This window comes from Rhincodon typus, chromosome 5 (assembly GCF_021869965.1).
Source record: "Rhincodon typus isolate 14 chromosome 5, sRhiTyp1.1, whole genome shotgun sequence".
NCBI classification, from domain to species: Eukaryota; Metazoa; Chordata; class Chondrichthyes; order Orectolobiformes; family Rhincodontidae; genus Rhincodon; species Rhincodon typus.
The window spans coordinates 88810531-88822567 of record NC_063336.1 but is presented as its reverse complement, the minus strand read 5'-3'; the positions used below and the strand labels follow the sequence as shown (position 1 = coordinate 88822567).

The window sequence follows — 12037 nt, the reverse complement described above, 5'->3', positions numbered from 1 at the left end:
CTGCGAGGTGGTGGGGACAAATCTTGGCATTTTGATAGCATCAATGCCTTGAGGTTCTTTTACATTTTTAATGTAAACTCCTTTACTCCTTCATCTCCTGACCTTCACTCCACTAAATTTCAGTTCCATGAGCAACAACTTGCCTCTGCATAACATATTGTTATGTTTAAACATCCTATGTAATTTAGCAGAAGCAATTATGACTTCAATTTACTATGGCTTTTAAATTTGTAATTCTGAGTTATTGGTGTTATTTTAAAACCCTGCTGGTCAGTGAGTCACAGAATCCATTTGGTTTTATTCCTAATCAAATTGACAGGATGAAAATCAGTTGGGGTCATATAAGGCAGACTAGGTTACGTGACTACAAGCTTAATGAAAGAATGAGCTTTTCAGAATGCCTTGAAGAAGAAGAAAGAGTGGAGCGTTTAGGAAGGAAATTTCCTAACATAGGAGCTAGTCCGAGTTAGTAACCACACCCACCAATGGTGAAGCAGTTAAGGTTAGGAATGCTCAAGAGCCAGACTTGGAGGAAAGTGGAGATCTGAGACGGTCCTAGGGCTTGAGGAGATTCCAGAGATAGGGGAAGGTGTGTGACTATAGAGAAATTTGAAAACAAGCGTGAGAATTTTAAATTTGAGGTTTTTGTGTGACTCTGAGCTAATGTGGATCATTGAGCATGGGGATGGTGGTGAACAAGATAAGATTACATTCGGTGGCCAAATGGATAAAAACAGAACTGTCATCTTGACTCCATATTTAATTATGCTATTAATCAAATGCATTCTGATTTTCAACCTATCATTTGAATCAATAACACAAGAAACATTTTCTCTCTTGTCTACATTGTTTGTCCCTCAGATGTTCTCACCCAGATTTCATTAATTGTCTTAGCTACTTGCTAAGACCACAATTATCATTTCAACATGTAAAGCCTCCATAACTTTGGATATGATTGAAGGAGGCTATTTATCGGGGATTATTTCAAAAGACCAAGTTAAATGTAACATAGCAAAGGGTCTAGAACAGATCTATTACACATTTTTGTTTGCAATTCCTGAAAATGAAGCCTAGACTTCTATTTGCACACGCAGCGATCCATGGATGGTTTTCTACCCAGAAAAACGAAAAAGGACATAATTTCTTTTAATAAAAGGAAGTTTCAAGTGCTAAAACTAAGAGATGCCAGTGTTAAATAATGTACGTTTCCACCTTGCAGACCCATGTAATTGGAAATGTACTGCTTTTTAAGATGTGGAACTAATCTTACCCATGGAGGTTAAAACTTGCATAAGCCCACTGAGGAATTTAGAGTTCTTAAATTTTTAAAGCCCATGTAAAGTAATTGCTTGCAACATTGTGTTCAAAGTTGAAGTGTAATTTTACTCCAGTATTAAACAATCCCAATGGTAATACAGATGAAATTTGCTCATGGCTTGCCCCACTCCACATATTCATTTTAATTCACTGAAATTGGTGATTGCATCAAAATGGGTTCAGTGGTTGTATTGATCCAATAATTAGGTAATTGCCTCACTGCAATTTATAATTATTTAATCAACCTGCTCAGACACATTATGATAGAAACCCTGGAGCAGCTTGGGCATGATCCTGGATCCTCCAGTCCAGAGGTAGGGACAATGCAATTGTCTTGGATCACAGGGTGTATCCAAGCAGTTCTTTCCAGATTCTGTTAAATGTAGTTAAGAGAAGACTCAACAACATAAATTTGCTTAAATATGAACATTTATTGAGTAATAATAAAAAACGGAAAAAGAAAAGAACATTTATTAAGTAAATAAAAAGAATGAAAAAGAAAAGAGAAAAACAACAAGCCTCACACCGTTCTGCCCATCAGGGACCCCTCAATCAATGGCAGGTCTGGAGGCTCAGGTCGTTCTTGGTACCATTCGTGATCCCGGTCCAAGGTAAAGTCCAGCGACTTGAAACAAGTCTGTCTCTTATATAAGACAGCAAGAACTGCAGATGCTGGAGTCTGAGATAACAAGGTGTGGAGCTGGAGGAATACGGCAGGCCAGGCAGCATCAGAGAAGCAGGAAAGTTGACGTTTCAGTTCAGGACCCTTCTTCAGAAATTCAGAAACTGCAAGGCACAGAAAAACAACTACAGAAAAAAACACATTGATTGTGCCGGCTTCCGCATGTGCAGGAATGTTCACAGGATTCATTCAACATCATGCAACTGTCGAATATCATCCACAAGTTTAGCCCTTCAGCCCATCCTATGCAGCCATTGGACTACAAGAGCACTCCACTGTAGTTAAATAGTGGCTTAACACTGGCTGATTGATAAGAAACAAAGGTTGCTGGAAAAGCTCAGTAGGTCTGGCAGCATCTGTGAAGAAAAAATTCAGAGTTAACTTTTGAGGTCCAGTGACCCTTCTGCAGAACTGGACCCATAACGTTAACTCTGATTTTTTTCTTCACAGATGCTGCCAGACCTACTGAGCTTTACCAGCAACTTCTGTTTCAGTTCCTGATTTACAGCATCTGCAGTTCTTTCGGTTTTTACTGGCTGATTGATGGTCAGTTTCAGCTGAGAGGCCCCTGTTAAGATGCAAATTTAGGTTCTGCAATGCACAAGGAGGCAGCAGTGAGCCATTCAGCCCCTTGAACCTCATTTGCCTATCCCTATTGGAAACAAAGGAAGTTTGTGTTTTTTCATAGTCACTGGATGCCTTGTGGTGCTTTACAACCAATGAAGTACTTTGAATTGTAATTGTTGATGTAGGATAGGAAATGCAGCGACTAATTTACAGACAGCAAGGTGATAATGACAAAATTTCTGTTTCGGTGCTGTTGAATTAGAAATATTAGCCGGGATATCAGCTTTTTTGTTGTTTGAAATAATGCCATGGTGTCTGGTTTGTTCCACTTGATAGCGGCATGTGCTTCAGTTTTAATGTCTAATACAAAAAAACAGCATCTCTGAGGGCGACATGGAATGTCAGCCTTGATTTTTTTGTTCAAGTCTTGGATTGGAATTTGAACTGGGATCTTGTGGTTTGAGAAGGTGAGATTGTTGCTACTGAGCCATCGCTAACACACAGAGAGAATGATTTCTGAATTCTACCAAATCCTTTCAGAATCTTATGGGCCTTGATTCATTCCATGCTCCACCTTCTAGGCTCAGAAGGTAGTGAATACAGACATCAAAATTTAACACAAAAACTGAATACTACAAATGCTGGTAAGAGTCAGCAGGTCAGGAAGCATCAGTGAACATAGAAGCAGAGTTATAGTTCAGGTTGATGATCTTTCATTATAACCTGAAATTCATACATTAACATCTTGGGCCCAATATCATTCTGTTGACCATGCTGTATAGCCTCCAAAGATAATATCATTCCCAAGGTTCAATGCTGAGAATTGAATTTGCTGCACGCAGTTTGACCAAGGCTCCGTACAATAAAGTATAACTTGGTCATGTTTGTATTCCACCTCTATTTCTCTCTCGATAATTTTCCATTACTTTGCATATGTGCAAAAATTTTTAATGATGTGTGTGCAAGGATATACAAATCTATTTGCCCCTCCACAGCTTCAAGTCTCTTCCCATTAAGAGGATATGCTGATTTCTTGGATCTAATTGACTTTACACTTTCTCAACAAATGACTAATGCATATCCATACAGGGAATTTGCAATGATACTTCCCTTATCTCCCACATTGATTAGACCTTTTAGATTAGTCAGATGTTTTGATGCTCACAACTTGCTTAAGAAGTTTCAAAAGAGGTTCAGGCTCTGACTTCACCAAGACAAAAATATTAAAATCACTCCTTAGCCCAGTCATGTCAGCAGAAATTGTTTGGAATGCAAGATCAACCTGAACAGGAAAACAGATTTAGGCAGAGCAACAGGAGATGTCCCAAGAAAGTTCACTACCAATCAGTTTGTCCTTTTTGTATGATTAGCTAACGTTTGGTTCTAGAAATGAAGTTTAATAAATGTTCCCTTTTTCTTTCAGACTGTTGCAGTGTCTGTATCTGTACTGACACTGAGCTGCATAGCACTGGATCGCTGGTACGCGATATGTCATCCACTTATGTTCAAAAGTACAGCCAGACGAGCGCGAAACAGTATAATTATGATATGGATTGTCTCCTGTGTAATAATGATTCCCCAGGCAATTGTAATGGAATGCAACATCATGGTGCCAGAGTTAGCAAACAAAACACTTTTATTCACCATCTGTGATGAGCATTGGGGAGGTAAAGAAAATTTTATATTTTTGAACATCTTAAAATTGTAAAGAAAAACTAAACCACAAAAATCCAGACTGCCTGCACTTTACTAAGCACTGATGATCATGCCGATAGAAACTGTGCAGGCTGAACCTATACTCTCTGAAGTTTAGAAGAATAAGAGGCACTGTTGCTGAAACGTATGAGGTTTATAAAGGACTCAGCAGGGTCGATGCACAAGGATACTTCCCCAGGCTAGAGAGTCTGTTACCAGGGGACACAGTCTTAGAATGAGGTAGGCCATTTAGGATGAATCATACAATCCCTACAGTGTGGAAACAGGCCATTCAGCCCAACAAGTCCACACCGCCCCTCTGCAGACTATCCCACCCAGACCCATTCCCCAATCCCTGCATTTCCCTGTTTAACCCAAACATCCCTGGGCACTATGGGCAATTTAGCATAGCCAATCCATCTACCCTGCACATCTTTGGACTTTGGGAGGAAACCGGAGCAAACCCGCACAGACACCGGGGAGAACGTGCAAACTCCACACAGACAGCCACCCGAGGGTGTAATCGAACCCAGGTCCCTGGCACTGTCAGGCAGCAGTGCTAACCACTGAGCCTCCTGCCGCCCTTGATGGGGAAGAATTTCTTCACTGAAGTGTGATGAATCTTTAGAAGTCTGTACTGCAGGAGGCTGTGAATGTTCAGTCATTGAGTACATTCAACTCAAAGATTGATATATTTCATATATTGAAGCCATCAAGGGATATGGGGAAAATAGTATTGAAGCAATGCAGCCATGATCTAGTTGAATGGCAAAGCAGGTTCAAGGGGTAGAATGGCCTGCTCCTGCTCATCTTCCTTATCTTCCAATGCTTATTACATGTTCCACAGAGCCAAGTCATTAGCCAGCACTATGCTTTTTTTTTGTTTGCTTTTTGTAGAACAAATTACAGAACTTATATAAATATCTGCCTTTCTGCTTTCATAGCAGTGACTTTATTAACATCGTTCAGCCAAGCCTGATACAACACTAGAAAACACAAGACATTTTCAATACTCCGGAGAAATGAAATTTTCTTACAATTATAATTGAGAACTTATCATTAATTGTCACCGTGCAATAGCTGTGACTGTGGTTGGTTTGTTTTGAACACAGCCGGTGCTGGGTGGACTGCATGCTGGAAAATAAGACCTGTACATCACTGCAGTCCTTCAAAGGACTCCAATAAACTCAGTGTTGAGAACAGGCTTGCCTGATTATTGAGCTATGACAAAGAGGAATGCTCTTCCCAATCCTCCATTCGAATCACATAGGCTGCTCCTGGCCAATTTTGTCCCATCATTGCATTCTTGACCCATTTCCATTGGCCACTGGCTGATATGCAGTCTTCCTGATTTCCCTGTATCTCCTACTGTCTTCCCAGGTGGCAATTAGGCATCCACAATGTTACACCTTGATAAGAAGAAGGCTCAATATTAGTGTGCACTGAACCATCCTTTTAGAAACAGGGGTCATTTCTGCTCCCTCTGGCTGTTCATTTATGGATGCATTTTCTAGGCTATTATGCTTAAATATCTAAGTGGCCAGTCAACAGAATGCATGCAAGCAGATTGAACAAGTTTGGACGAATCTAGCTGAAGAAGTAATATCATCAAACAACGCACCTAAAATAATTCCAACCCCAGTTGTTAGCCATGGCTGTACATTTAGTGATAACTTGTCACTACTCTAACCAGATCAATACTGCGAGATCCTCTTGAAACTCAGTAATCTAATCCTGAGGTTCTATTATTTCAGGACTTTTTTGTTATTTATTCAGGAAATGTTGGCATCACTGGCTAAGCAGCATTTTTTGCCCATTTCTAGTTGTCTTTAAAAAGGTGATGGCAAGCTGTCTTCTTAAACTGTTGCAGTTTATGTAGTGTGAGGTCATCATACTGGTATCCAGTAAAGGGATCATGGTCAGTGAGATGATGGGCAGTGTGTTAGAGCTTCTATTTAATAGTTACTCAGGAACTAGATTAGGTTTTTAATCCTACAGTATTTTTTTCTATTAAGCTAACTGAGTCAAAACTGTCTGAATTCTCTAACCTTGAGAGTCTATTTTAGAGGGTTCCAATTGCAGGGAAATTGCCCATTGGAAGTTTCAATTTCCTTGATAATGCCCTTGGAGTCAGCTGCACCATGGTTTCTGCGTGGACCTGATGTACAATCCCAGCCTGAGCTGCTCCAACAACTACCTGGCCATCGGAATATCTAGGCCCATCTTCAACTTTCCAGTCCCCATTAATAGCAACTGGAGGAATGTAACATTGAAATTTAAACCAAGCAGTGGGTCAACATTATGTTCAGTTACTATTACCTGATTAGAATTAATCATTTCAATTTTATTGAATTTCAACGTACAATTTCATTTCTATTTGTCTTTTGTTCGTTTCAGATGACATTTACCCCAAGATCTATCATATTTGCTTTTTCATTGTTACATATATGGCCCCTTTGTGCCTAATGATTTTGGCCTACTTTCAAATATTTCGGAAACTTTGGTGTCAACAGGTAAGTGTGTGCCAACACCTTCCATGGAAAGATTATTATTACTCTCATGTAGGTTGCCACATACTTGATTTTACATTTAAATTACAGATACCGGGCACTTCCTCAGTAGTCCAAAGAAATTGGAAGCCTCTTGCCCTGCAGTGTTCATCTCAGAAGGCTGGCAGAAGACAGGTCAAGTCACAAATAAATGCTGTTGCTGCAGAAATCAAACAGATTCAAACAAGACGGAAAACAGCACGGATGTTTCTGGTGGTTTTCATTTTTTTCACACTTTGCTACCTTCCAATTAGTGTTCTGAATATTCTGAAAAGGCGAGTTAGCTATTTCCAGATACTGTCATTAAATTAAATGTATACAGTATCTGAAACATTCATAAGCCTCATTTATAAGAAGTTGTTAGCATTGTCTCCTTAATTGGGTGTGGTAAGCATGCCATCTTATGATTTCTCTATTCATGAAGTTGGAATACATTTTTTATTCAGTTACCTTTCTGTATCTATCCATTTGTATTCATTTATTGATCTTTATATCTTTTTGAAGAAAATCCAGAAAGTAACATGTATCCAAAGTTGTTTACAATTTTAAAATACATTTACTGGGCTCCAAAGGAACAATATGAGAATGAGACTGGATAGATCTTTCCAAAAGCCATTTTAGTCTTTGAACCCATTTGTTTTCAACTGTGTTGTAATTTTTACTATTTTTTTGAAGAAATTCAAAATAGCAACAATGAACATATCTGTCATAACTTTTGCAGTCAGGGAATCTGAGTCACTCCCAAATTATTGTATTCCTTCATTTTTAGCAGTTAACTTAAATTCTGCTTTTGATCTTTCCTTTCTTCCTTTTTCCTGCCGTTGTACTGACTTTAAAACCTGTTGCATCTTGAAATTTTTTCAGTCATGATGAATGGTCATTGTCTTGCTTGTAATTCTGTTTCTGTCTTGAGGGTTGCATTCTGAGTATCTCAATCATTTTCCATTTTTCTTACGTATTGTAAAATACCCACAATATAATGTGTCCATAGTTTTGAAAAAAATGACTGTGCAAGGTTTGAAATGAATCTATTTATCTCTTTCTTGCCATATATCCTCACAATCCACATTGCAGGTGAGAGCCATTTTGGTTTTATTGGGCCAGTGATATCATGATTAGCTAACGTGACTGTGTGTAAAATCTAAGAATTCATCCCTGAAACAGAAAGGCACCTTAGCATTAAACTTGCCCAAACTTTGTATTCAAAATGCCATTAAAGTTATACCATGTTACTGCACTCTACATCAGATGTGAGATAGTGTTCTCCTATCGGTACAGTTGTTATTGCCCAGGTACACATGGCATGGATGAAAATGAGTTAAACAGGATTACACACCAGTGACCAAGATCAATTTTTACATACGAATATAAGAACCAGATGCAGGAGTAGGCAAATCAGTCCCTCGAGCCTACTCTATCATTCACTACGAATATGGCTAATCTCATCTCGGCTTCAACTCTATCTTCCTGCCCGCTCCTCATAGCCCTTCAACCCGTTTCTAATTAAAAATCGGTCTATCTCCTCCTTAAATTTATTCAATGTTCAGGTACCTGCCATACCCAGGTTAGTAGTTCCACAGATTATTTGAGAGAAGTAATTTCTCCTCATCTCTGTTTTAAATCTGCAACCTCTTATCCCAAAACAATGACCTCTCATTCCAGATTGCCTCACAAGAGGAAACACCCTCTCAGTGTCTACTTTGTCAATCCTTCTAGCATCTTCATTGATCAAATTGATCTCCTTTCATTCTTTGTAAATCTAGAGAGTATAGGCCTAAACAGCTCAATCACTCTTCATAAGACAAATGCCTCATCTCTAGAATTAATATAGTGAATCTCCTCTGTACTGCCTCCATTTAACTATATCCCTTCTCAAGTAACGAGACCAAAACTCTAGATGTGATCTCACTAATGCATTGTGCAGTTGCAGCAACACTTCCTGACATTTTTTTTTCCGTTCCTCTAACAATAAATGCCAAAATTCCGTTTGACATTTTTTTTGCTCCATCTGAATTATTGGTAGAGATTGAGTGGGCTTCCACATGGGATCCTCTCTGCTACGTCTTTCTCTCTAACAGCCACTACAGTGAAGCAGAGCCTTGAGTTTTCAGAACAAGCAACAGAGGAAGCAAATTGATTTAAAATCCCCCAACATAGATTCTGCCCTTTAACACAGGTCACACGGTAATTACAATTATGAGGTGATTAAGATTATATTTACAGTTGTGGTATAGTTCTGTAAAATGGCCATAGGGACTGATATAATTTTTCTTGTTCATTTCTTCAGGGTGTTTGGAACCTTTGACAATGTTAACAACAGAGCAACACTCTATGCGTGGTTTACCTTCTCACATTGGCTAGTGTATGCCAATAGTGCTGCAAATCCTATCATTTATAACTTTCTGAGTGGTAAGTTGCCTTGTTTTCAATCGGTACAGAAAGACAAGTGTTACCAGAGTTATTTTTGCTTCAGGATTACAAAATGCTTGACCTGACAGTATACAAGCAAAGATCCTGCAGGGAATGAAGGAAATAAAATTATATTTCAACATTCTATTGACAGTGGATGTAACAAAACAATAAATAGGCCTCCCAGCACCTTGAGCATGCTCTGCTTTTCAATGAAATATTCTACTTCAACATAATTTCCTGCACTATTCCTGTATCCCTTGATGATTTGAATGTCTATTTATCTCTGTCTTGAACGTACTCAATAATTGAATCTCCACAGTCCTCTGTGACAAAGAATTCCAAAGGTTCACCATTCTCTGAATGAAAAAATTCCATGTCACCTCAGTTCTCAATGGTCTGTCCCTTATTCTGAGACTGTGCACCACTCTGCCCTCCTCAGCCAGGGGAAATATCCTTTCTGCATCTACCCCGTAAATGATCAGGAACTGGAAAAAAGCAGACACAGTTGGACTGAATGACTTCCTTCTGCACTATATCATTGTCTGACTCTTTCATAATGTATTACTTATTGTCAAACCCAAAGATAGCAACTTCAGAGTCACTTACAGGTCAGTTATAGAATCATAGAGTCATAGAGATGAAAAACATGGAAACAGACCCTTTGGTTCAACCTGTCCATGCCGACCAAATATCTTAAATCTAGTCCCATTTGCTAGCATTTAGCCCATATCCCTCTAAACCCTTCCAATTCATATACACATCCAGATGCCTTTTAAATGTTGTAATTGTACCAGCTTTCTCCACTTCCTCTGACAACTCATTCCATACACACACCACCCTCTGGTGAAAAAGTTGCCCCTTAGGTCCCTCTTAAATCTCTCACCTTAAACCTGTGCCCTATAGTTTTGGATCCCCCATCCTGGGGAAAAGACCTTGGCTATTGACCCTATCCATGCCCCCCACGATATTATAAACCTCGATAAGGTCACCCCTCAGCCTCTGACGCCCCAGGGGAAAAAGCCCCAGCCTATTCAGTGTGAGAATGCTGTCACTCTAAAAAGGTTATTTTGTCCTGAGCTTTTTTGAAGAGAAGTTGTAAAGGCAGAGGCGCTGAAGTGGCTGCTGTCGACAACCTAAGTCAATAATTTGTGAGGCTTTCGGTTTTCTTTAAAACAGTTGTACAACGGAAGGGGAGTGTCCAGTTCTCACAGATCAGGCTTTCCAGTTTTTTTGTGGCTGTAGCAGTCAGAAGCTGTTTGGGTCCCAGAGGAGTTGGAGCTTCAATAAAATGATTCCTAGCTGCTACATTCTCTGAAATCTCTCCAAATGTTGTTTCCTCCTAGTTTGGAGAATTGCCTGTAAGAATCTGTCTGAATTTTCCTTTTTGCCAAGGGGTGTATTTATGGGATGTTACTATAAAGGAACAGTTAATTAGTAATAGGTACTGTATCTGTTATTCGGTTAAGTTTTACAATAGTTAAGTTACTCTACATTCCTCTTTTTCTGTCTGTATTTTAGCTATAGTGTTTGAATAAATTATGTTTTGCTTGATGTTGAGTGGTTTGACCAGTTGCATCCCATCTGGAACATGCACTTAACATCTACCTTTAAAATGAAAAAGTTAGGGTCTAGGCTACCTTCTTAAAATACTTTGAGGAGTTCTGGTCTGGTCCATAACAACAGCCTCTCCCCATTGCTCAAACCCACCAACCCTGGCAACATCCTTGTAAATCTTTTCTGAACCGTTTCAAGTTTCACAACATCTTTCCCATAGCAGGGAGACCAGAATTGAATGCAGTATTCCAAAATTGGCCTGACCAATGTCATTTTATCTGTGTTAAGGCAAGTTTGCTGGGGTTAAGGTGCAGAAATTCAGCAACACCTAGTTTGGACATGCATTGGCACAGCTGTAGGATGCAATCCCTAAAGCTTTGGTGAAGCTGAAGATACCCCAAATATTGGGTTTTGGGTCTCATTTTGATCAAGTGAAAGCCATGAGTATCATACCTGGCATGGATTGACTGAACATCAGGCAACTGTTGGCATTCTATTGGCTTCCAGTTTAGTAAGAGATAGTAAAAACTGCCAATGCTGGAGTCAGAGATAACACAGTGTGGAGCTGGAGGAACACAATGGGCCATTCAGCATCAGAGGAGTAGGAAAGTTGACATTTCGGGTCCATCTCCCCATCCCCGGCCTCATCCCATGACCAGCCCTCCCTCTCATCCCCACCTCCTTGACCTGATACAACCTGTCCATCTTCTCTCCCACCTATCCACTCCTCCCACCTCACTGACCAATTCCCACCACTGCCTACCTGCACTCACCTATCACCATCCAACCTACCTTCCCCAGTCCCATCCCTCCTCTCTCTATTTATTTCTGGGCTCCCCTTCCCCCTCCCCCATTTCCAAAGAAGGGTCCCGACCCGAAACGTCAACATTCCTGCTCCTCTGATACTGCCTGGCTTCCAGTTTAGTCAGTTGGGCAATTGGAAGCATGGAGGAGCAAAGTCACCAGAGTGATGATACAGCTGAATGAGAGGTGACATTATTTGGATGATGAGGCGAGAGGAAATGACAGCTAAATAGAATTCAAGTTATTGGTACCAGTTAGTATCAATATTTGGCTTTCCTGAATGCAGCCCACCTTGGCTGCAATATCTATTCATATGAAGGCATGAACCAAGGAACAATAGCAATTAACCTGTTTGTGGCTTAATCTTGCATGTGGTTCCATGGATCATTCTACAATTTTCTGAGAGATGGATCAATAAGCCATTTCATGTATTATGGAGTGGCAAATCAACAAACTT

General features: G+C 39.8%; 1 protein-coding gene across 1 annotated transcript in view; it reads left to right on the top strand.

The window, feature by feature from the left end:
• The window catches only part of hcrtr2 (hypocretin (orexin) receptor 2), a 71985-nt gene that overhangs the window by 42250 nt on the left and 17698 nt on the right, over nucleotides 1–12037 (top strand). The window contains exons 3-6 of the mRNA XM_020515501.2: nucleotides 3990–4233; nucleotides 6659–6774; nucleotides 6862–7085; nucleotides 9098–9219. Of these exons, the coding sequence (XP_020371090.2) occupies nucleotides 3990–4233; nucleotides 6659–6774; nucleotides 6862–7085; nucleotides 9098–9219 (706 nt within the window). The remainder of the gene's footprint in view (nucleotides 1–3989; nucleotides 4234–6658; nucleotides 6775–6861; nucleotides 7086–9097; nucleotides 9220–12037) is intronic.